This window comes from Festucalex cinctus, chromosome 3 (assembly GCF_051991245.1).
Source record: "Festucalex cinctus isolate MCC-2025b chromosome 3, RoL_Fcin_1.0, whole genome shotgun sequence".
In the NCBI taxonomy this organism is placed as follows: Eukaryota; Metazoa; Chordata; class Actinopteri; order Syngnathiformes; family Syngnathidae; genus Festucalex; species Festucalex cinctus.
The window spans coordinates 2,920,694-2,947,199 of NC_135413.1; the positions used below are offsets into that span (position 1 = coordinate 2,920,694).

The 26,506-nt window shown below is 39.5% G+C and overlaps 1 protein-coding gene across 1 annotated transcript in view; it reads left to right on the forward strand.

Annotated features, from left to right (window-relative positions):
- The window catches only part of LOC144015451 (guanine nucleotide-binding protein G(i) subunit alpha-1), an 87,164-nt gene that overhangs the window by 55,699 nt on the left and 4,959 nt on the right, over positions 1-26,506 (forward strand). Inside the window, exons 4-8 of the mRNA XM_077515475.1 lie at positions 20,103-20,260; positions 20,342-20,470; positions 21,634-21,763; positions 25,428-25,581; positions 26,002-26,194. Coding sequence (XP_077371601.1) covers positions 20,103-20,260; positions 20,342-20,470; positions 21,634-21,763; positions 25,428-25,581; positions 26,002-26,192 — 762 coding nt within the window. The 3' untranslated portion in view covers positions 26,193-26,194. The remainder of the gene's footprint in view (positions 1-20,102; positions 20,261-20,341; positions 20,471-21,633; positions 21,764-25,427; positions 25,582-26,001; positions 26,195-26,506) is intronic.

The window sequence follows — 26,506 nt, forward strand, 5'->3', positions numbered from 1 at the left end:
CGGCCTGAAAACATCTATATGATAAAATTCAGTTATACATATAGCGCCACCTAGTGGTGACAATAAATGTCATACTTTACGTTTTTAGCTACTGTGCTGAGGTTGTTGAAGGGATCCATTTGAAAATTGGTCAGAAAAGCCTTAAGATGTTGATCATGCCCCACACCGAATATTGTAACTTTTCGCCAAAGGGCGTGGCCGCTACGGTGACGCAAAGTCTGAAGATTTTTCGTGAAAATAAAAGCTGCATTAACTTGACCGAGATGATCCTATCTTCTCAAAATTTCACACATTTGATGAGAGTCCAGCCCGAAAGACATCTACTGACTTATATTTCATCTAACTGATAGCGCCACCTAGTGGCAATTTTTTTTCTTACGAATTTTCTTCTACGTTTTTCTCCAAACACGTTAACTGGACCTACCTCATATTTGCTCAGATGAGGGTTTCGGCCTTCATGATGTCACAACACGAAGTTTGTGAGTTTTCGCGAATTGCTGTGGGTGTGGCTAAGCGCAGTTCGCCAAGAAAACAACGCCAGTTTTGAGGGTCTAAACATGCACAGAAACTCATGAAACTTGGCACACACATCTGGCCTGGTAAAATGAGCCATATTTTATTGTTGATTGTGCTATTTTTTACAAAAATGACTCAATAGCGCCCCCTAGAAATTTTTAACAAAGCAGCCCCGGTTGTACGTTTAAGCAAGAACGCCGAATATTTTTAGGTGTATGAGGGAGCCCAAGTCCTACAAAAAGGTCTCTTGGACCCATATGCTAAAATGAACAGGAAGTGAGCTATGAATTTTTGAATGTCCCATTTTTTACGATTTTTGCACATTCACAGGGGGCAGACTTTTGCCCACTTCTCCTACACGTTTCATCCGACTGAGTTAAGACTTGGCCTGGACCATGTCAAGACCTGAGCCAACGACAGGGGGAAAAATTTTGACTTTTCGAAATACTATATGATGAGGGCGGGGCATCAAATTTTGTGTTTCGCAATGAAAAAGGATATGCTTGATAACTCCCTGGTACATGCTCCAAAAAATCCCAAACTTGACATGTATGTTTATCGTCAAGGCCTGAAGTTATCTCTGTGACAACATTCAGTTATATATGCAGCGCCACCTAGCCCTTGAGGAATAAAAAAAAAATACCCCACATACGGTATTTTGTACAAAAAATGTACACTCATTCTAAGTGTGATAACGAAGTCATTTCTGAATATTCTTTTAGTTTCCACCACTCAAAATGTTCACTGGCATCAGACTTATCCAAAAATATATATATTTTTATTTATTTTTGATAGCCTCTATGGACATTAAAAGCAATATCGTGAATGAAGGATATGCTTAATAACTCCACGGTACATGCTCCAAAAAAAATCCCACACTTGACATGTATGCTTATAATCAAGGCCTGAAGGTATCTCTATGACAACATTCAGTTATAAATACAGCGCCACCTAGCCCTTGAGGCTTATATAAAAAAAAAAAAATACCCCACATACGGTATTTTGTACAAAAAATGTACACTCATTCTAAGTGTGATAACTAAGTCATTTATGAATATTCTTTTAGTTTCCACCACTCAAATTGTTCACTGGCTTGACACCGATCCAAACGTATGTACGTTTCCATTTTGTTTTATTCATTTTTGATTGCCCCTTTGGACAATAAAAGTAACATTGTGCAATGAGTACAACGAGCGATGATGTGTATATACACTTTTACAAAAAAATACCAATCAGGGCAACTCATTGCCTAAAAATAAAAAAGGACGCTGATTTTTGCAGGTCTTAACAATCACCAAAACCCGTTGAGCTTGACACACACACTGGCAAAAAAATATTCTACATGTAAACGTTTATTATGCCATTTTCAAAGAAATTTTGCTTCCAATATGCCAGTACCCCAATGTGCCAGTACCCCAACATGCAAGTACCACAACGTGCAAGGACCCCAACGTGGCCCGGGCTGCGAGGGCCCTTTATAGCTGCTCGCAGCTCTAGTTTTTATTTATTTTTGAGAAAGAAAACCCATGACCACATGCAGTAACATCCTTTGCCCTTTAGATGGCGCCGTTTACCGCGGCTTGAGGGGGTCACACCTCACAAGCCGCCCCCTTTGACTTTTACAGAGTCACAATTTTTTAGTCTAAGAAAAAAGAAGGACGCTGTTCTGAAATGGGTTAAATAACCGCCCTTTACGCACGAATAATCTATTTTTCGCCTATAAAACCAACTCCAACGGTTAGAAACAGATGCCATTTTATTTTTTTTATTAGGGCCCGAGCAGCGACCGCTGCGAGGTCCCTATTGTTCCTGAAGGAATTCTTATTAGGGCCCGAGCAGCGGCGGCGGCGGTGCCGCTGCGAGGCCCTATTGTTTTTGTAGGAATTCTTATTAGGGCCCGAGCAGCGGCGGCGGCGGTGCCGCTGCGAGGCCCTGTTGTTTTTGTAGGAATTCTTATTATTATTAGGGCCCGAGCAGCGGCGGCGGCGGTGCCGCTGCGAGGCCCTATTGTTTTTGTAGGAATTCTTCTTCTTCTTATTATTATTATTATTATTAGGGCCCGAGCAGCGGCGGCGGCGGTGCCGCTGCGAGGCCCTATTGTTTTTGTAGGAATTCTTCTTCTTCTTATTATTATTATTATTATTATTATTATTAATATTATTCTCCGCAAACAATCGCATTTTTGAGACGCTAAACGTGAACGAAAACTCACCAAACTTTACACGCACATCAGGCCTGGCGAAAAATTTGATATTTTAAAGTCGCCATACATGATAACAGAAAAATGGCTCCATAGCGCCACCTACATAGGTTAAACGGATCCCTGTCCCGCTACGATTGTCCTATGGCGACGAAAATTGTGTGGCACCCGTAGCACATCCAGATGAACAAAAACCTCTTTGATGTGTGTACCCTAAAATAGACAGAAAGTGTGGTATGATCATCTATCTGAATGTCCAATTTTGGCCCAGTTTTGCACATTTACAGGGGTCATACTTTTGCCCGCTTCTCCTACACGGTTAACCCGATTGACTTCAAACTTGGGATGGACCATCTCAACACCTGGGACAACATCATTGTAAAAAATCTAAAGTTTTTGATATACTATATGACGGCGGCGACGCATCAAATTTAGAGTTTAAAAATTCTTACTTCACGAAGCATTGCCGGTTGTACGTTTAATCTAGAGCTACGAAAATTGGCACACATATGTAACAGGCTATGACCTACAAAAAACTCTTTTTGAACCATATACTAAACCTCACAGGAAGTCCGCCATTTTGATTTATTTTGGAACGTGTTGCCATTTTTTTGGCCATTTCATTGGGGTCTTATTTTAACGAACTCCTCCTACAGTGTTTATCCGATCATCTTCAAACTTGGTGTGATTCATCTTAAGATGTTGAAGATGAAAAGTTATTGAAAGCTTTGTATTTCGTCACACGCTGTTGTCATGGCATGCACTGTTTGCAAAGGAAAAAAAATATCCTTAAAGAAGCATTCCCATTTGTACGAAGCAGCGAGAGCTACGAAAATTTGTAGACATATGTAACACCCCAAGATGTACAAAAAAGTCCCTTGGTGCCCTGTGCTAAACCCAACAGGAAGTCCCCCAGGGGCCGGGCATCACATTTTGAGCTAGAAAACTCCTCTTTAACGAAGCATTCCCGGTTGTACGTTTCACCTAGAGTTACCAAAATTTGTAGAGGTATATAACAGCCCTCGAGGTAAAAAAAAAACTCTTTTTGAACCATATGCTAAACCTAACAGGACGTCCGCCATTTTGATTTACTTTGGAATGTGTTGCCATTTTTTGGGCCATTTCATAGGGGTCATATTTTAACGAACTCCTCCTACAGAGTTTATCCGATCATCTTCAAACTTGGTGTGACTCATCTTAAGATGTTGAGGATGAAAAGTTATTGAAAGCTCTTTATTTCGTTGCACGCTGTTGTCGTGGCATGCACTTTTTGCAAAGGAAAAAAATCCTTCTTAATGAAGCATTCCCAGTTGTACGAAGTAGCTACAGCTACAAATATTTGTAGACATATGTAACAGCCCACAATGTACAAAAAAAGTCTCTTCGTGCCATGTGCTAAACCCAACAGGAAGTCCCCCAGGGGCCGGGCATCACATTTTGAGCTAGAAAACTCCTCTTTAACGAAGCATTCCCGGTTGTACGTTTCACCTAGCGCGATGATAATTTGCAGGCATACATAAGAGCCCACGATGTACAAAAAAGTCTCTTGGAACCATGTGCTAAACCAAACAGGAAGTCTGCCATTTTGATTTACGATGGGATTTGTTGCCATTTTTTGTGGCCTTTTTCAGGGGTAATATTTTAACGAACTCCTCGTACAAAGTTCATCCGACCGTCTTCAAACTTGGTGTGTTTCATCTTAAGATGTTTAAGATGCAAAGTTATCGAAAGTTTTTTATTTTGTTGCACGCTGCTGCTATAGCGATGCATTGTTTGCCAAGTAAAGTGCTGCTTTGTTTTTTTATCTATACATGTGTGAAAACTCATGAAACTTTGCAAACACATCAGACTTGTCATGAACATGAATTTTTAGAGATTTATTGTGCAATTTGCAATAAATAGCGCCCTCTAGACATTTTTATGAAGTATTTCCGATTGTATGATTCTGCTAGATTTGTGAAAATTAGGACAGACCCCTATCAGCCTAATACCTACAAAAAAGTATTATGTAGCCATTTGCCAAACCAAAGAGGAAGTCCGCTATTTTGATTTTATTTTGGGAATTATACATCATTTTTGGCCTCTTTCATTAAACTTTGCACAGACAAGGCATGGAAAAAACTAACATTTTAAATGGTCCTTGTTCCATGTAACAGTACCCCAACGTGCCAGTACCCTGACGTGCAAGTAACCCAACGTTGTCCTCAATAGCGCCCTCTATGCATTTTTATGGAGCATTTCCAATTGTATGATTCAAGCGATACACAACTAAAGATGACTTGACCTAGATTTGTGAAAACTGGGAGGCATACCTATTAGCTTAAGACCTACAAAAAGTATTCTGTAGCCGTATGCTAAACCTAAAAGGAAGTCCGCCATTTTGAATTTATTTTGGGAATTGCACACCATCTTTGGCCTTTTGCACTCACAAAGCTTGTCAAAAACATTTTAGATGGTCCTTGTCCGATTTGACAGTACCCCAACGTGCCAGTACCCCGACGTGCAAGTACCCCAACGTGGCCCAGGTTGCGAGGGCCCTTTATAGCTGCTCGCAGCTCTAGTTATTAGGGCCCGAGCAGCGACCGCTGCGAGGTCCCTATTGTTTTTGTAAAAATTATTATTATTATTATTATTATTATTATTAGGGCCCGAGCAGCGACCGCTGCGAGGTCCCTATTGTTTTTCGTTCGAATTATTATTATTATTATTATTATTATTATTATTATTATTATTATCCGTAAACGATCGCATTTTTGAGGACCTAAACATTCACGAAAACTCACCGAACTTTGCACACTCCTCAGGCCCGGCGAAAAATTTGATATTATTAAGTCGTCATAACAATGCGACTCGATAGCGCCCCCTAGCGTAGAAAAATAAAAACCAAGCCCGGCACGTTTGAGCTAGAGCAACAAAAATTGGCAGGCACGTGTAGCACCCCGAGACGCACAAAAAAGTCTATTGGGACCATGTAGCTAAAATGTACAGGAAATGAGCTATGAATTGCAGACTTTTGCCCACTTCTCCTACACGTTTCATCTGACTGAGTTAAGACTTGACCTGGACCATGTCAAGTCCTGAGCCAACGACAGGGGGAAAAATCTTGACCTTTCGAAATACTATATGATGAAGGCGGGGCATCAAAATTTGTGTTTCGCACTGAAAAAGGATATGCTTAATAACTCCCCGGTACATGCTCCAAAAAATCCCAAACTTGACATGTATGTTTATCGTCAAGGCCTGAAGCTATCTCTATGACAACATTCAGTTATATATGCAGCGCCACCTAGCCCTTGAGGCATAAAAAAAAAATACCCCACATACGGTATTTTGTACAAAAAATGTAAACTCATTCTGAGTGTGATAACTAAGTCATTTATGAATATTCTTTTAGTTTCCACCATTCAAAATGTTCACTGGCATCAGACTTATCCAAACATATATTTTTTTTTATTTTTTTTTGATAGCCTCTGTGGACATTAAAAGCAATATTGTGAATGAAGGATATGCTTAATAACTCCACGGTACATGCTCCAAAAAAAATCCCACACTTGACATATATGTTTATAATCAAGGCCTGAAGGTATCTCGATGACAACATTCAGTTATAAATACAGCGCCACCTAGCCCTTGAGGCTTATATATAAAAAAAAAACCCACATACGGTATTTTGTACAAAAAAATTTAAACTCATTCTAAGTGTGATGACTAAGTCATTTCTGAATATTCTTTTAGTTTCCACCACTCAAATTGTTCACTGGCTTCACACCGATCCAAACGTATGTACGTTTCCATTTTGTTTTATTCATTTTTGATTGCCCCTTTGGACAATAAAAGTAACATTGTGCAATGAGTACAACGAGCGATGATGTATATATACACTTTTACAAAAAATATCAATCAGGGCAACTCATTGCCTAAAAATAAAAAAGGACGCTGATTTTTGCAGGTCTTAACAATCACCAAAACCCGTTGAGCTTGACACACACTGGCAAAAAAAAATATTCTACATGTAAACGTTTATTATGCCATTTTCAAAGAAATTTTGCTTCCAATATGCCAGTACCCCAACGTGCCAGTACCCCAACGTGCCAGTACCCCAACGTGCCAGTACCCTAACGTGCAAGTACCCCAACGTGCAAGGACTCCAACGTGGCCCGGGCTGCGAGGGCCCTTTATAGCTGCTCGCAGCTCTAGTTATTAGGGCCCGAGCAGCGACCGCTGCGAGGTCCCTATTGTTTTTGTAAAAATTATTATTATTATTATTATTAGTAGTAGTAGTATTATTATTATTATTCTTTATTCTCCGCAAACGATCACGATTTGGGGTACCTAAACATTCACGAAAATTCACCAAACTTTGCACACTCCTCAGGCCCGGCGAAAAATTTGATATTATGAAGTCGTCATAACGCGACTCTATAGCGCCCCCTAGCGTAGAAAAATAAAAACCAAGCCCGGCACGTTTGAGCTAGAGCAACGAAAATTGGCAGGCACGTGTAGCACCCCGAGACGCACAAAAAGGTCTATTGGGACCATGTAGCTAAAATGTACAGGAAATGAGCTATGAATTTTTTTATGTCCAATTTTGGCCTATTTTGGCACATTCACTGTGGTCATGCTTTTTCCCCCTTTGCAAACATTTTTCATCCAATTGACTTCAAACTTGGCATTTATCATCTCAAGACCTGAGAGAATAACTGGGCAAAAAGTCTTGCCTTTTCGAAATACTATATGATGGGGGCGGGGCATCAAATATTGCCTTTAAAATTTCATTTGTCCAGAAAGAGCAAATGCTTAATAACTCCCATGTTCAAGCTCCAAAAAATCTCAAACTTCTCAGGCAATGTAATAGTCACGGCCTGAAAACATCTATATGATAAAATTTAGTTATACATATAGCGCCACCTAGTGGTAACAATAAATGTCATACTTTACGTTTTTAGCTACTGCGCTGAGCTCGTTGAAGGGATCTAGTTGAAAATTGGTCAGAAAAGCCTTAAGATGTTGATCATGCCCCACACCGAATATTGTAACCCCGGGTTTTCACTGACTGCGGTTGCGGTGCGGTGCGTCTTGACTGCGTGCTCCGGACGGGTCAATTTTTTTGTCAATCCACACCGGCTCCGCACAGCTGTGGTCCGGCAGCTCCGTCGCCGCCCACTTCCCAACGTGTCTCGCGGGACCGTGCGCGCGCGATCATGTGGCATTTCACAACGACAAACATACAGAAAGTCTGTGCTTCTTCTGCTATGAGATTCCATGCAGCATCTTTTTTTTGGTTGTCCTTGTAAAGTATATTAATAACGAGAGTCGGGTCAGTGCGTGCTCAAGGCGAGCGCCACTCTTTATTTCTGTCTTCCGCGTCCGGCTGCCGCTCAGTACGGCAAGCGAGACGGGCACAACAAGCAATCGCGAACATCAAACTCACAATACATTACAGTCCTTATAAAAAGGATGTGCCGTGTCATATATTATTTTGTGGTTTTCCACCTCCAATTTATTAAACCTCTCCGCGTCCATGTTCGCTGGTGTCTAAACCGTGAATGAGCACATGGCCCGGCGACGCCCACGTCACGTTCTGCTGATAAGCTTGCGAAATACGAGCTGGCGAGTGTTTTATTCTGAAAGGTAACCGGAAATTTATTTTGAAACTGCGTCGGTCTTCCTGTCCCGCTCGATGTGTTTTGTGCTAGCTTGCCATTTGCCGGAGGCCTACCGCATGCGGCGTCCGGCAAAAATAGAAAATAGGCTATCCTTGCGGAAGGCTTGCGGCACGCCGCAGGCCTTCCGCAGTCAACACGCAACGCACCCGCAAGCGGTGTAGACTGCACCATTCGAATGAATGGAATCTAATTGCTTGCGGCGCCGCACCGCACCGCAACCGCACCGCAACCGCAGTCAGTGAAAACCCGGGGTAACTGTTCACCAAAGGGCGTGGCCGCTACGGTGCCGCAAATTCTAAAGATTTTCGTGACAATAAAAGCTGCATTAACTTGACCGAGATGATCCTATCTTCTCAAAATTTCACACATTTGATGAGAGTCCAGCCCTAAAGACATCTATGAACTTATATTTCATCTTACTGATAGCGCCACCTAGTGGCAATTTTTTTTCTTACGAATTTTCTTCTACGTTTTTCTCCAAACACGTTAACTGGACCTACCTCATATTTGCTCAGATGAGGGTTTCGGCCTTCACGGTGTCACAACACAAAGTTTGTGAGTTTTCGCGAATTGCTGTGGGCGTGGCTAAGCGCTGTTCGCCAAGAAAACAACGCCAGTTTTGAGGGTCTAAACATGCACAGAAACTCATAAAACTTGGCACACACATCTGGCCTGGTACAATGAGCAATATTTTATTGTTGATTGTGCTATTTTAAAAAAAAAGAATCAATAGCGCCCCCTAGAAATTTTTAACGAAGCAGCCCCGGTTGTACGTTTAAGCAAGAATGACGAATATTTTTAGGTGTATGAGGGAGCCCAAGACCTACATAAAAGTCTCTTGGACCCATATGCTAAAATGAACAGGAAGTGAGCTACGAATTTTTGAATGTCCCTTTTTTGATGATTTTTGCACATTTACAGGGGGCATACCTTTGCCCACTTCTTCTCCACGTTTCATCCGATTGAGTTAAGACTTGACCTGGACCATGTCAAGACCTGAGCCAACGACAGGGGGGGAAATTTTGACTTTTCGAAATGCTATATGATGAGGGCGGGGCATCAAAATTTGTGTTTCGCAATGAAAAAGGATATGCTTGATAACTCCCCGGTACATGCTCCAAAAAATCCCAAACTTGACATGTATGTTTATCGTCAAGGCCTGAAGTTATCTCTATGACAACATTCAGTTATATATGCAGCGCCACCTTGCCCTTGAGGCATAAAAAAAAATACCCCACATACGGTATTTTGTACAAAAAATGTAAACTCATTCTAAGTGTGATAACTAAGTCATTTATGAATATTCTTTTAGTTTCCACCACTCAAAATGTTCACTGGCATCAGACTTATCCAAACATATATATATTTTTATTTATTTTTGATAGCCTCTGTGGACATTAAAAGCAATATCGTGAATGAAGGATATGCTTAATAACTCCACGGTACATGCTCCAAAAAAAAATCCCACACTTGACATGTATGCTTATAATCAAGGCCTGAAGGTATCTCTATGACAACATTCAGTTATAAATACAGCGCCACCTAGCCCTTGAGGCTTATATATAAAAAAAATAAAAGTACCCCACATACGGTATTTTGTACAAAAAATGTACACTCATTCTAAGTGTGATAACTAAGTCATTTATGAATATTCTTTTAGTTTCCACCACTCAAATTGTTCACTGGCTTCACACCGATCCAAACGTATGTACGTTTCCATTTTGTTTTATTCATTTTTGATTGCCCCTTTGGACAATAAAAGTAACATTGTGCAATGAGTACAACGAGCAATGATGTGTATATACACTTTTACAAAAAAATACCAATCAGGGCAACTCATTGCCTAAAAATAAAAAAGGACGCTGATTTTTGCAGGTCTTAACAATCACCAAAACCCGTTGAGCTTGACACACACACTGGCAAAAAAATATTCTACATGTAAACGTTTATTATGCCATTTTCAAAGAAATTTTGCTTCCAATATGCCAGTACCCCAACGTGCCAGTACCCCAACATGCAAGTACCCCAACGTGCAAGGACCCCAACGTGGCCCGGGCTGCGAGGGCCCTTTATTGCTGCTCGCAGCTCTAGTTATTATTCTTCTCCGTAAACAATCGCATTTTTGAGGGCCTAAACATTTACGAAAACTCACCAAACTTTGCAGTCTCTTCGGGCCCGGCGAAAAATTTGATATTATGTAGTTGTCATAACAATGCGACTCTATAGCGCCCCCTAGCGTAGAAAAATAAAAACCAAGCCCGGCACGTTTGAGCTAGAGCAACAAAAATTGGCAGGCACGTGTAGCACCCCGAGACGCACAAAAAAGTCTATTGGGACCATGTAGCTAAAATGTACAGGAAATGAGCTATGAATTTTTTTATGTCCAATTTTGGCCTATTTTGGCACATTCACTGTGGTCATGCTTTTTCCCCCTTTGCAAACATTTTTCATCCAATTGACTTCAAACTTGGCATGTATCATCTCAAGACCTGAGAGAACAACTGGGCAAAAAATCTTGCCTTTTCGAAATACTATATGACGGGGGCGGGGCATCAAATATTGCCTTTAAAATTTCATTTGTCCAGAAAGACAAAATGCTTAATAACTCCCATGTACAAGCTCCAAAAAATCTCAAACTTCTCATGCAACGTAATAGTCACGGCCTGAAAACATCTATATGATAAAATTAAGTTATACATATAGCGCCACCTAGTGGTAACTAGGGGTGTGAATTGCCTAGTACCTGACGATTCGATTCGTATCACGATTCACAGGTCACGATTCGATTCGATACCGATTAATCCCGATACGAATTTATAAGTCGATTGTTGCGATTTTTTTTCATTCAAATTTAGAAAATACTAATCAGTAAGCTTGTAGAGTGTAAGATTTATATGAAAATGTATTATTTATTTATCCGAAATTTCAGTCTTATAGAGGTTGTAATTTGTTTCATGTTTGAACAGCATTGAAATAAAATATTAAGGCTTAATGTTCCGTTCATATAACATTCTTCCATGCTTAAGGTGTGAATCCTAAAAAAAACACAAAAAAAAAAAAAAACAACGATTTTGCCGATTATTGAATGGATTCGAGAATCGCGCGATGTAGTATCGCGATATATCGCCGAATCGATTTTTTTTTAACACCCCTAGTGGTAACAATAAATGTCATACTTTACGTTTTTAGCTACTGTGCCGAGCTCGTTGAAGGGATCCAGTTGAAAATTGGTCAGAAAAGCCTTAAGATGTTGATCATGCCCCACACCGAATATTGTAACTTTTCGCCAAAGAGCGTGGCCGCTACAGTGCCGCAAAGTCTGAAGATTTTTCGTGACAATAAAAGCTGCTTTAACTTGACCGAGATGATGCTATCTTCTCAAAATTTTACACAATTGATGAGAGTCCAGCCCTAAAGACATCTACGAACTTATATTTCATCTTACTGATAGCGCCACCTACTGGCAATTTTTTTTCTTACGAATTTTCTTCAATGTTTTTCTCCAACCATGTTAACTGGACCTACCTCATATTTGTTCAGATGAGGGTTTCGGCCTTCATGCTGTCACAACACGAAGTTTGTGAGTTTTCGCGAATCGCTGTGGGTGTGGCTAAGCGTTGTTCGCCAAGAAAACAACGGCAATTTTGAGGGCCGAAACATGCACAGAAACACATGAAACTTGGCACACACATCTGGCCTGGCAAAATGAGCAATTTTTTATCGTCGATTGTGCTATTTTTACAAAAATGACTCAATAGCGCCCCCTAGAATTTTTTAACGTTACAGCCCCAGTTGTACGTTTAATAAGCAAGAGCTACGAAAATTTTTAGGTGTATTAGGGAGCCCAAGACCTACAAAAAAAAGTCTCTTGGACCCATATGCTAAAATGAACAGGAAGTGAGCTAAGAATTTTTGAATGTCCCATTTTTGATGATTTTTGCACATTTACAGGGGGCATACTTTTGCCCACTTCTCCCACACGTTTCATCCGACTGACTTCAGACTTGACCTGGACCATGTCAAGACCTGAGCCAACGACAGGGAGAAAAATCTTGACTTTTCAAAATACTATATGATGAGGGCGGGGCATCAAAATTTGTATTTTGCAATGAAAAAGGATAAGCTTAATAACTCCCCAGTACATGCTCAAAAAAATCCCAAACTTGACATGTATGTTTATAGTCAAGGCCTGAAGGTATCTCTATGACAATATTCAGTTATATATGCAGCGCCACCTAGCCCTTGAGGCATAACAAAAAAAATACCTCACTTACGGTATTTTTACAAAAATTGTAAACACGTTTCGCAATGAAAAAGGATATGCTTCATAACTCCCCGGTGCATGCTCCAAAAAATCCCAGACTTGACAGGTATGTTTATAGTCAAGGCCTGAAAGTATCTCTATGACATTCAGTTATATATGCAGCGCCACCGAGCCGTTGAGGCAAAACCAAAAAATACCCCACATACGATATTTTGTACAAAAAATGTAAACTCAGTCTAAGTGTGATAACTAAGTCATTTATGAATATTATTTTACTTTCCACCACTCAAAATGTTCACTGGCATCAGACCGATCCAAACGTATTAACTTTTTTATTTAGTTTCATATATTTTTTTATCGCCTCTATGGACAAGAAAAGCAACATTGTGCAATGAGTACGAGCGATTATGTGTATATGTACTTTTGCAAAAAATACCAATCAGGGCAACTCATTACTTTCCACCACTCAAAATGTTCACTGGCATCAGACCTATCCAAACATGTATTTTTCAATTTATTTTTGATAGCCTCTATGGACATTAAAAGCAATATCGTGAATGAAGGATATGCTTAATAACTCCATGGTACATGCTCCAAAAAAAATCCCACACTTGACATGTATGTTTATAGTCAAGGCCTGAAGGTATCTCTATGACAATATTCAGTTATATATGCAGCGCCACCTAGCCCTTGAGGCATAACAAAAAAAATACCTCACTTACGGTATTTTTACAAAAATTGTAAACACGTTTCGCAATGAAAAAGGATATGCTTCATAACTCCCCGGTGCATGCTCCAAAAAATCCCAGACTTGACAGGTATGTTTATAGTCAAGGCCTGAAAGTATCTCTATGACATTCAGTTATATATGCAGCGCCACCGAGCCGTTGAGGCAAAACCAAAAAATACCCCACATACGATATTTTGTACAAAAAATGTAAACTCAGTCTAAGTGTGATAACTAAGTCATTTATGAATATTATTTTACTTTCCACCACTCAAAATGTTCACTGGCATCAGACCGATCCAAACGTATTAACTTTTTTATTTAGTTTCATATTTTTTTTATCGCCTCTATGGACAAGAAAAGCAACATTGTGCAATGAGTACGAGCGATTATGTGTATATGTACTTTTGCAAAAAATACCAATCAGGGCAACTCATTACTTTCCACCACTCAAAATGTTCACTGGCATCAGACCTATCCAAACATGTATTTTTCAATTTATTTTTGATAGCCTCTATGGACATTAAAAGCAATATCGTGAATGAAGGATATGCTTAATAACTCCATGGTACATGCTCCAAAAAAAATCCCACACTTGACATGTATGTTTACAGTCAAGGCTTGAAAGTATCTCTATGACAACATTCCATTATATATACAGCGCCACCTAGCCCTTTAGGCATAAAAAAAATAAAAAATGCCCCACTTACGGTATTTTTGCAAAAATTGTAAACACATTCTAAGTGTGATACCTAAGTCATTTATGAATATTCTTTTACTTTCCACCACTCAAAATGTTCACTGGCATCAGACCGATCCAAACATATTAACTGTTTTATTTAGTTTCATATTTTTTTTTATCGCCTCTATGGACAAGAAAAGCAACATTGTGCAATGAGTACGAGCGATTATGTGTATATGTACTTTTGTAAAAAAATACCAATCAGGGCAACTCATTCCCTAAAAATAAAAAAAACGCTGATTTTTGCAGATCTTAACATTCACCAAAACCCATTGAGCTTGACACACTCATTACACCTGGCAAAGAAAAAATAATAATTCAAATGTAAAGGTTTATCATGGCATTGTCAAAGAAATTCTGCTTCCAATGTGCCAGTACCCCAACGTGCAAGTACCCCAACGTGCAAGTACCCCAACGTGGCCTGGGCTGCGAGGGCCCTTTATAGCTGCTCGCAGCTCTAGTTGTTGTTGTTTTTTAACACGTTTGAAGATACCGTAAAAATTTGTGGTGTTTTAAGATTAACGTCGACAAGCAACAAATGTCACTATAAGCTTTGAATATTTAAATGAATCGTATGTTTTGATAGCCACTGCCTTTGCAAGCAAAACTTGTGTTCCAATCAAATATTTTGCAAATATATCGAGTTGCGTATGCGTAAAATCATGCTACGCCTCCACAAAAAGTGGTGCGACCAAATCCTGTGCTCTGCGAGCAACTAAAAATGTTACTCGCACCAGTGCTAATAGTAGAAAAGTTAGTGTAGAGCCCTGCAAGTTGACATGGTTTTGAGAATCAAATATGTGACCCCACCCCTTTTTTTAGGGGTCTTCGGTCGGTCGTGAAGTTGGTCTAAAATTTTTCTCATAGTGGTCTAAAAAGGTCTTAAAAAAGGTCTAAAATTTCACTGAGTGATTCCTGCAAGAACCCTGGACCTATGTTTATGCAGATAAATTAGGGTAAAAAAAATTGTACAGGGAAAAATATAACACTTGAAACTAAAAACTGTCTTGAATCGCAAAATATAAAAATGTATTAAAAATAAAAATAAGTGTGTGAAACGTTTTTTTTTTTTTCGGGTCCAAATTATTTTTGATTCACTTTGGTCATTCTTTTAAATTTATTTTCACTTTTTGCTTTCATACATTTTGACATTTGAGGTCTTATATTTTTCAGTGTTTTTTTTCCCCCAGATTCAGATCTTTTCAGAGCTTTTTTTTTTCCAGCTTCAAATCTTTTTTCACTTTCAGATCTAATTTTTTTTTCAGTTTCAAATAGGGCTGGGCAATAAATCGAATTAATTCGATACATCATCATTTCAAAAAATCGAATCGTTGAAAATTTGTGAAATTGTGAAATCGAGTTTGTTTACAATAGCTACCAACTACTTAATTGTGGCATTTAAGCACAAACTATGAATGTTAAGTATATATTCAAACTAATCTAGAATCAGTATACATTACTGGTGTCTGAACATTTTCCACAGGAAATAATTTTTTGAATAAATGAAACTTTTAAATAAACGTTGGATGTATAGGTTAAAATCGATTAAAATCGTAATCGTCCTGAATGACAATGCAAAAATCGAGATTTTCTTTTTTGGCCATATCGCCCAGCCCTAGTTTCAAATCTTTTTTTTTTTTCACTTTCAGTTCGTATTTTTTTTTTTTTTCAGTTTCAAATCTTTTTTTTTTCTTTTTTTAAAGTTTTAGACTTTTGAACCGAATTTTACGCGAGTGCGTGATGTCAACTGAGCATGGCATGGAATCATGAGTGACACTGCACAAAAGTGCTTTGGAACCTTGTCCCAGTGACAGTGCCTTTAAGAAATGTAGGAAATAAATGAAATTAACTCAATACTATATACTAGTGTTGTTTCGATACCATATTTTGGTCCCCGATACCAATTCCAGTTTTGCAATATTACTGTACCGATACCTAGTTTGTTTGTTTTTTTTTAACATGAAAAAGCTGCCCTGCCAATGGTTCAGAGCATTCAAGGGCCAATATGATATCTTGGCTCAGCATGCAGTGAGCACGTCACACATCAGTGAATGTTGTACACAAGCAAGAGACAAGATTCTGCACCCAAAGTCCTATATTAGCGTTGGAAATAATGGTATCGGCATGTTACTTGGTAGGACTTGCCAATGCCGATACCACTGTTTTAATGCAGTATCGGGGCCTATCCTGATACTGGTATCGGAACAACACTACTATATACACACCATATTCATGTGATCGGCAGAATAAGAATTGATGGTCCGTGTAATTTTCGGCCGTTCATATTAGGGATGTACTGAATTTTTGGCCACCGAAAAGATTCATCCGAAAAGGGGCAAAAATAGGTATTTTTGGTATTCAGGCGAAATAAAATTAAAGCCGATAGAATATAGCCGAAATAGGATGTTGCGCAAGCAAAGAACCGCTGCAAGCAAACGTCTGTGAATTAACCCCCAGAGGCGGGTAGAGTAGCCAAAAATTGTACTCAACTAAGAGTTGTGTTACTTCAAAATAATATTACTCAAGTAAAAGTAAAAAGTAGTTATTACAAAATTTAAATTAAAGTAAAAAAGTAAGTGAAATAATACTCAATTACTGAGTAACTGAACATTTTCTGATTTACTTTTTTTAAAAACAATGTAATCAGACAGACAAAATCGTTCATTTTCTTGGGGTGAACCCTCTGTTGACACAAAAGATATCAGGCTATGAGTTTACAGGCAAGTAAGCCATTGAAATGACACATTTCAATTTACAAAGTTAAATTAAGTTAACTATATTAGAGTAAGATTTCTGATGATTAATGTATTAAATCTGAGTGTACACCTGAAAATATTGCGGTCACTAAATTTCTGTTAATACTTATCAGCATAACAATTAGAAACTTGTACTTCTTAGCCTAAATCTTTTTTGTTTACATGTGCTATCATTGCTACATTGAATAAAACGTTGATATGTTTTCTTACCAGGTTCTGGTATTATATGGAGTCACGTGTTTATCTGTTTCCAAAACTACTGTACCGTGAATAATTTGTGACACTTAGTGGTTACTGCCAATTCATGCCTCCATATAACGTGTCGTGATCTGTTTCGTTTATGGCAACAGTAAACAAAGTGTTTGCAAAAGAGTCTATGTGAAAATGTCCTTTTCAACACTTAAGACAAATACCTGCCTAAATACAGCAAAAAGGGAATTTAGGTCAAACTTACCGCGACATGTTAACTCAGGTTCAATGTGGAATTTTTATATGCTGAAATGTCCGTTTGTTTCGGCAGACACGTAAGACACCGCATTATAACGCTGTTATTGCGCACGGCGTGTAAGTTAAACATGCTAATTATATGAGGCCATGGGTGTTCGGCTTTGTCCTCTCCCGCTGCCATGTTCCAAATGCCGCCTGCGTTTTCGCCGTCTGTGGTCATGTGACTGCATTGTTACGTCTGATTGGTAGATTATTAAGGGAAGGAGTCGTCATGTGATTATTGTTGCTACGTCTGATTGGTGAAACGCAGTCATGTGGCAGAACCACTGTTGGCGTCTCTGGTAAATATAATGAACGAAAAAAAGGAGAGAAAAAAAAAGTAGGGACTTTAGTGTGGCCAAATATAGCGGAGTAAGTGTAGCGATCCTTCTACTTCTTCTACTCAAGTAAACATAAAAAGTATTGTGTGGTAAAACTACTCTTAGAAGTACATTTTTTTTTTATTTTAAAGTTACTCAAGTACATGTAACGGAGTAAATGTAACTCGTTACTACCCACCTCTGTTTACATGCTCGTAAGGGTGGGAATATCTGACATGAGGCCGTTTATCTTTCAGAGCAGGACGGTTCGATTAGGTTTGATTAAGTCTGGGAACGATACGATTTTCGATTCGATACTATCCATTTTAATATTGAACACTTATAGTGACATTTGCTGCTTGTGGATGTCTCATTCATTGGCAGCCATTTTCGAGAATTTAAAAAATGTCAATACTCGCGCGATATTACGTTCAAGAATTATCTATAAATCGAATCTACCAAATGACAGAATAGACTCCCTATTTTTTGTCTCATCCCGTTCTTTTACAAATGACAGTAGAAAAATGTAGGTTTGCCAAAACACAGCCATTTTTCCCATGGACTCTGAAACTGTGTTTATTTCGTATAAAATGGGGCAATGATGTCATCAACCAGTGGTTGGGCGTCAGTAAAGTTGTTTCCAAGTTTGACATTTTACAGTGGAGTGTAATCAGATTCTCCCCCATCCATCCCCGCTCTAAAAAATGTAATCAAGCAATCAATCAAACTTTATTGACAAGTATACTGGTCAACGGCAGTGAATGAGTTCATCTTAAAACACCACAAATTTTTACAGCATCTTCAAACATGTTGAAAAACAGCAACAAAAATGTCTTGTGTATTTTCATATATTGAATCAATTATTTAAATAGACCGCAAGAAAAGGGCTGGGCGACATGACTGTAAACTGTATCTTTAAGTAGTTATTATTATTATCGTTATTGACAGTTGTATTTTTTCTCCAATATAAATAAGGATCAAGAAAAGAAAAGGCTGATCATTTAATTTGAAATATGTGAAACAGGGTTCTGGGCGGAGGGTCGACTTAAATTTTTCCAGTCGACCTATTTTTAAAGTCGACCTCGTCGACTCTTTTTCCCAGCCCTATATCAATCCCCGTTTTTTCTGTGAATCCACGTCCAAATTGCTAATGTAACAACTATGGCCCAGTCCACTGTTTATTTATTTATTTATTTATTTATTCATTTATTTATTTTCTTTCTCCCAAAGTAAACTCTCTGCAGCTCGACCACATTCATGGCTGGAGGAAGAACCTCCTTTAGATTAACTCAGCGGTTGGTCACCCAACCACAGACTCACACTCTGGAGCGAGGCCTGGAGGTGGAGCTCGTTGCCGAACGCCTGGTGGTCTGCACCCATGGGGCCCGGCCGGGGCCCCATGCAGTGAGTCCGAGTGGGCTATGTTCCACGCCTCCATTGTTGAGGCGGCCGGTCAGAGCTGTGGCCGTAAAGGTGGTCGGTGCCTGTCGCGGTGGCAATCCTCTAAACCACGGCAAGAGATGCCGTCAAGCTGAAGGAGTCCTTTTAGGCCTTTTTTGGCCTGTGGGACTCCTGAGGCAGCTAACAGGTACTGGCTGGCCAAGCAGATCGCAGCTTCGGCGGTTGCTGAGGCAAAAACTCGGACATGGGAGGAGTTCGGTGAGGCCATGGAAAAGGACTTCCCGATGGCTTTGAGGAAATTGTGGTGCACCATCCAGCGTCTCAGGAGAGGAAGGCAGTGCACCATTAACACTGTATATACTGGAGATGGGGTGCTGCTGACATTGTGAGTCGGTGGGGAGAATACTTCGAAGACCTCAATTCCATCGACACGTCTTCCTTTGAGAAAGCAGAGTCTGGGGACTCTGAGGTGGGCTCTCCTATCTCTGGGGTCGAGGTCACTGAGGTGGTTGGAAAGCTCTTTGGTTGTGTCCTGGCTGTGAAACAGTGGACCAGCTCCGGCGAGCATGACTCAAGAGTACAAAAGTACAAAAAAAATATATCATGACTGTTGATCAAATATTTTTAAGAGTATGATTTGGGCATAAGTGAGGATCGATCATGGCTTTGGGACGGACAGGCCTGGCACTACATGTCACATTGACGGCCGTGCTATATACGTCTTTTTTTTTTTTTTCGTCCCACCCTCCCTCGGAGGAACGAAACCTGACGGTTCAGAGTGAACACGTGTATCAAATGCACCGTACTAAAACTATTCAAATATGGATAAATATTTAAGCAGTGGAGAAAAGGATGTACTCAAACACAACATAGGCCTAATATTTCAGTTTTTGATAAAATTGTAAATTCTCATCTCCATATTAACTCACAAAATATTACCCCGACATGTAACTAAATTAAAATACAGTAATTGTACGAACTCATATGCTGAGTGGCAACTTAAATGAGAGGATTGGCTACACAGGATGATGCACGGCAGCTGTTCGTTTTGGCCGGCTCGGCTGAGGAGGGCTTCATGACGGGTGAGCTGGCTGGGGTCATCCAGCGGCTGTGGAAGGACGGAGGAGCGCAGGCGTGCTTCAGCCGCTCCCGAGAGTACCAACTCAACGACTCAGCGGCATAGTGAGTCCAAACGCAATGCTTCAGAGTAGGTGTGACCATTTTGGAATCCATTAACCATTCCCTTTTTCTTTCCCTAAACAGCTATCTGAATGACCTGGACAGGATATCACATGGAGCTTATGTGCCCACCCAGCAAGATGTGCTGAGGACCCGAGTGAAGACCACCGGCATCGTGGAGACACACTTCACCTTCAAGGATTTGCATTTCAAGTCAGTTTGTCATTTGAAGTTATTTTCTTCTTTCATCATATCATTTTACTAAATAAATCAGAAGATTTTTTGTAACTTTGCTCTCGCGAGATGAATTCTCGCGGGATTTGTGAGTTCACAAACTCCGGAAAATCTTGCACCGCTCCTGTTGATTTCCACCTATCCTAACTGCTGGTGGTTCGGACCAATCACAGAGCGACATTGTGTTTGGGGGCGGGATATGCAATTGTGACGAAACCACGAAGCCAGCGTCGATGCAGGGGGCTAACAAACAAACCTAACATGGTTGAATGTACGCTACAATTAATTCTGTTCTTGTAGAATTACTCACTGTTTCCTTGTTGACTGTTGAACATCGAGAGGCGTTTCATGCATTTCCAGCTCGTAAGATGTTTGTGCTCCCCCCCCCTTCAACAAGAAAGACGAAATTTTTACCCGTGGCCGTGATTGGTAAAAACAACCGCGTACAATGCCGCGTCGTCCAATCGGCTTGAATTATTGCACAGAATGTCCCGAGCAAAATTACCGTGGAGATGTACCAGATGGATATTGCGGAAAAATCCCTTGAGTGAAGCGCAATATTAATCTGGCTATTGCTGGGTTAGGATTTTTGTGCAGTTTTCACGATTTTAAATGACTTCAAGGTGTATTAATAATAGGGGTGCACATAAAAAATTGACACGGCAATATATTGCTGCGGGCCTTTTTTACAATACACATATCGATACGCAGGCGTCAGAATCTGGTGCATATTAATTTGTAAATAGGCAGTTAATGTGTTGCTTGCTAACATCTAACATGAGATCATGAGAAGAACATGGCGATTCTTGAGTAATGATGAGTTCACACCAAAACCGAAAAGGCCATCTGAAACGTTTCTTTCACGACCATTTCACCGCATAGAATTTTTTTGAAGAATTGCCGCTCATTCGTGCTTTCGTGCGTACGGGAGAGGAGGAGGTGTGTCCCTTGGTGAACAACGACTGTAGAGCACTTTAGCAAGTCAACAAAAAGTGAGCACCGCCGACTACCTTCCACTTCTTTCCTGGGACTATACTTTTTTTTTTTTTTTTTTTTTTTTAAGAAAATTTAAGAGTGTGTCTTATAGTTGTGAAAATACGGTAGTTTTTGTTTTTGTAAATGCCCTTGTCTGATCTGTACAGAATGTTCGATGTTGGCGGCCAGAGGTCGGAGAGAAAGAAATGGATCCACTGCTTTGAGGGAGTCACCGCCATCATCTTCTGTGTGGCTCTCAGCGACTATGACCTCGTGCTGGCTGAGGATGAGGAGATGGTGAGAGCTGTACCTTATTTACACATCTCGCAAAATGGGATATCGCGAGAGATTTCATTCTAAACCTAAAATGCACTATATACAGGTGAACTTTGGTCGTTCTTCCCTAAACCTATACTGTAATGCACGTCTACTCGAATTTTTCTGTACTTTTTTGCACATTTTTTCCCTGTAGCACTTTCGGTACATGATGAAATTTTTTTGTTTCATTCATTTTTTTCCTTTCAGACACATTACAGGTTACATCGATCACATCATTTGCAACATAGACATCCGAAAGAAGGGCTGACGTGTAGAAGCCGATGGCTTATTAGAAATCCGTCCCCATCAATTCATTACTAGTGTAAACGCATCAGTCATATACAGTGATTAAAATAGCCATTGATTCATATCGTTGTCCATCAATCCCAGACTTATGTCTGCACACTAAGAAGAGGAGCTCGGCTTGTATTCTGCCCATTGCTTCCAAGCAATGTTGACTTGATTCCGGTCAGCTCAGCCACCACTGTTGCCAGCATCCGATGATGCTTACTTGTAGCTCTTGATAGAGTACTCCTGAGCGCTTACCAAGGCCAGCTCACCCAGCATAGTGGCCCACGCCAGCCGCATTCAGGAACCAAACTCCACCAACCCCATTTTGAATATTGACAGCAGATTCATTGCAGCCACAATAAGATCTTATCATGACAGCCTTGAATGTTACAACAAATGTCCAAACAGAATTACAGCCAGACAATATTTAGATTCTTACAGGAACAGCAATACATGTTATCAATGCAGGTGTATAAACAAGAGTTAGCCTTGGCAATGCCTGCAAGTAATCATATGCAACTCCAGTTTTTGGTTGTAATATGTACAATAATTTCATTTGGGTAACACATATCCACAATTTGATGTTGCGTTTTTGTAGTTGATGTCTCTCAAACTCCGCCAGTTCTTCCACTCTTTTTACGATTCGTATATTTAGTTGACCAGATGAGTTATCTTTTGTTTGAATAAAAATTTGTCAGTCTTGTGTCCATTTGTTTTCGATAAAGTCCATTCTTTTGGGCCCTGTTGGCGATGTCAGCATGTTGTTTAGTGAGATTTTCGTTGATGTAGTCTCAGAAGAGCAATCATCAACACATGTTGACGATGTGCTTCAATTATGGCATAAATCATGATTATATAACCCTAAAAAGAGTCATGTAATGATAGTTAAAAGCGCCGGGGAGAAGAAATGAATTTTTTCGACATTTTATTTATCAAAAAGCCAACTTACCCTATGTGTGGAAACCAAATATCTCGGACATATCATTACTGACGATTGGATGGATGACAAAGCGCCGTAAAATATACTTACAGGCTAATTTGCTGATTAGAAAGTTCTCTATGTGCCCTGGTTCTGTTAAGTGCTCATTGTTCAGAACTTAGATTACACCACTCTATACTGCTCCGCTACGCAACTACAAGAAGTTAAGTTGACGAAGGCTTAAAGTTGCCTACACTGAGGCACAGATGCCATGAGGCTCCTTCTTTGAGTTCCTAGATGGCATAGTGTCAGTCAGTTGTTTGTGGCAAAAAGAGTGCCAACATTTGATGCAGTGTTTTAAGGCAGTTGATTTTTCGTTTTATTTGTCGACTAGACAGGTCAGAGAGTTATATAATAGAAGCATTATGAAAAGCTGTTAAAGATTTACCTCAAAGGTTAGATTGCATTGGTATACTACCTTGTTTAAATTTTAATTTGCAGTTTTGTGTATTTGTAATCTATATTGTGCTTTTTTTTATATATATATGTTTATTTTTTATTTTGTATGGACTAGTGTGCAATACAGAATGACTTGACTTTTTCTTCCTGTCAACAAACCTAATCAGAACTGCCGGTGGTCGCGTCCCTCCAGTTGGAAGCGAAAAGCACATCTGAATGATATACAGTTAATCCCAAATCTCTTGAGTTGAAGTGTCACTTGCTGTTCCACAGATTGGTTCCCTGAAGATTGGTCAGAATCTTCTGCGCTTGATACCTGTGACTATCACATCGTTGATACGAAGATTCTGTTCCAAATCATCCACTTTTTGTTCCAAGGCGACAATGCGTCAAACTTATTCTTGTATCTCTCTCTTAATTGCTGGATTTCTTGCAGAAGTTGCTCAATGCTCTTCATTTCAAGTAATTCGGAGACCATTCCATTGAGTTTTACAAGAGAAGATTTTATCTCGTCTGCTCTTTTTCAGCTAGACATGTTGCAACAATGTAATTAAAAATCCTCATGTTAAAATCAGCAAGCAGTTAAAAATCACAAGCAAGTGCAGTAGCAAATACAGATGCGTCCTCTCGACAGACACATACTTGACCCTGTTCAACAGATTTCAAATTTCAACAGAGAAAGGCTAACTTTTGTGAAAACTGTTTGTTCTTCCTTCCTTTAGTAATGCATCTAGTGTTGTTCCGATACCGTTTTTTGGCTCCCGATACCGATACCCGGCTTTGCAGTTTCGGCCGATGCCGATACCATACCGATCCCTGAGGTTTTTTTTCTCAACATGAAAAAGCTGTGCTGCCATTGGTTCAGAGCATTCAAGGGCCAATAGGATATCTTAGATCGGCATGCAGTGAGCATGTCACATATCAGTGAATGTTATGCACAAGAAAGACAAGATGCTGCATCCAAAGTCCTATATTAGTGTTGGAATTAATGGTATCGTCATGTTACTTGTGAGTAGTCACCGACATCTATACCAGTATTTTAATTCGGCATGTAACGATATCCAAACATCACGATACAATAATTATCTCATTCACTCCCAGCCATTTTCACAGAAGCAATCCCGTTCGATTTTGCAAGGCACCCAGAATATTGTGTTCTATTGCTATAAAAGCATGGAACCTATCAAAAGAAAGATTAGTCTCTTCTTTCATCAGGAAAAAAATAAATAAAGTATGTTTCTATCTGTTTCCGTTTTGCAGAAATTAGCATTAGAAGAGAGCTAAGTTTAATCAGTTTTCACAAATCTATTTAAAATTGTAAGTAATTGAGCTTTTTTTTCTACATGGCCCTGGTTGATCTCCTTTGCTCTGCTGCCACCTGCTGGCCGTTTGTGTAATAACTACCATTTCTGCAACCGTTCTTTGCAGTTGAGAGGCTGCATCAAAGCCTTATGTTTGCTCTAGCATAAAAACGTACGTCTTTGGGACACAAAAAAAAAACCCACGTATTTACACGTTATTGGGAGTTAACATGATATTGTTGGGGAGGTGGTTGGCGATATTTAAAAAAAAGATCACAATATTGTGAAAAAAAAAAAAAAAAAAAGCTCATACTAAAAAAAGCACAATATTGTGCTTTTTTTTTTTTTTACAAAACAGCAATGAATGTAAACCACCTACAATTTCGAATAATATTGAGGTACTTATTTGCTAATGCAAGCACACATTTTTCGCTTCACAAGCAAATTAGATTCCCCTTTATCTTACAATTAGCATATATTTTAAACTTAGAAGGCCAAAACATCCCTCATGAAAATTTAAATTGTACTAATAAACTAGCCACTAGAGGGTGCTAGAACTGCACAAATGGAAATCAAACTGACTTTTTTTCTAACAAGATGTGTTCCTTTTAAATATTGTGGACATGATCGACGACGATATTGCCCTTATCGTTACATCTTTCCTTTTTCACAGAACCGAATGCACGAGAGCATGAAGCTGTTCGACTCAATCTGTAACAACAAGTGGTTCACAGACACGTCCATCATTCTCTTCCTCAATAAGAAGGACTTATTTGAGGAGAAGATCAAAAAGAGCCCTCTCACAATCTGCTACCCAGAATATGCAGGTAAATAAATCAAATTGGTGCATAAGACAAAATTATTACGGTACTTGCATCCATTCCCTGAGAATGAACAAGGCGAGAAATAATGAATATGGATTGTGAAGAAATGTTGTTGGAACCATTTTTGGAAATTGTTGTTAACAAGGAAACTGCATGTCTTTCAAAGTGAGATTTGCAGAGCACACTATTGTTGTTGACAGCTTTTAACACTACTGTGCTATTCTATGTAGATGTGTAACAATTGTATGGCGTGTTTGGAATATTTCACTACCCTCTAATCACTGTATAGGCATTTTTACGTGCTCAGCCTTTGCACCCCTGTTTAATATATAATTATATCATCTCTAAATCCCTTTTTTTGTTATAGATTTGAACACAACAATAGTGTAAAATAAACCCGTATCAAAATGTCACCACCCGCAGGCTCCAACACCTATGAGGAAGCAGCGGCCTACATCCAGTGTCAGTTTGAAGATCTGAACAAGAGGAAGGACACCAAGGAGATCTACACCCACTTCACCTGCGCCACCGACACCAAGAATGTGCAGTTCGTGTTTGACGCAGTCACTGACGTCATCATCAAAAACAACCTGAAGGACTGTGGTCTTTTCTGAAGGTGTGATTCATGTTCGCTTTTACAAAAGCTGTATTTAGGGTCACACTGAAAAGAGGGGGAGGGGGGAGGGGGGAGGGGGTAATTGCGCTATGAGATTAAAGTTGAAAGATGCGATTCGTCATTTTAAAAATATACTACTGTACTTCATTTTTAAATTCAGATTTTAATTTTTTTTTTTTAAAGTATGCAAATATCACAACTTCAATCTTACATATATGCATTTTCATCTTGAAAATAAACTGCATTGTAAGATTGTGACTTTAGTCTAAAAAATATACCACTCAGGGCTCGCCACTGCGACCAATTAACCCG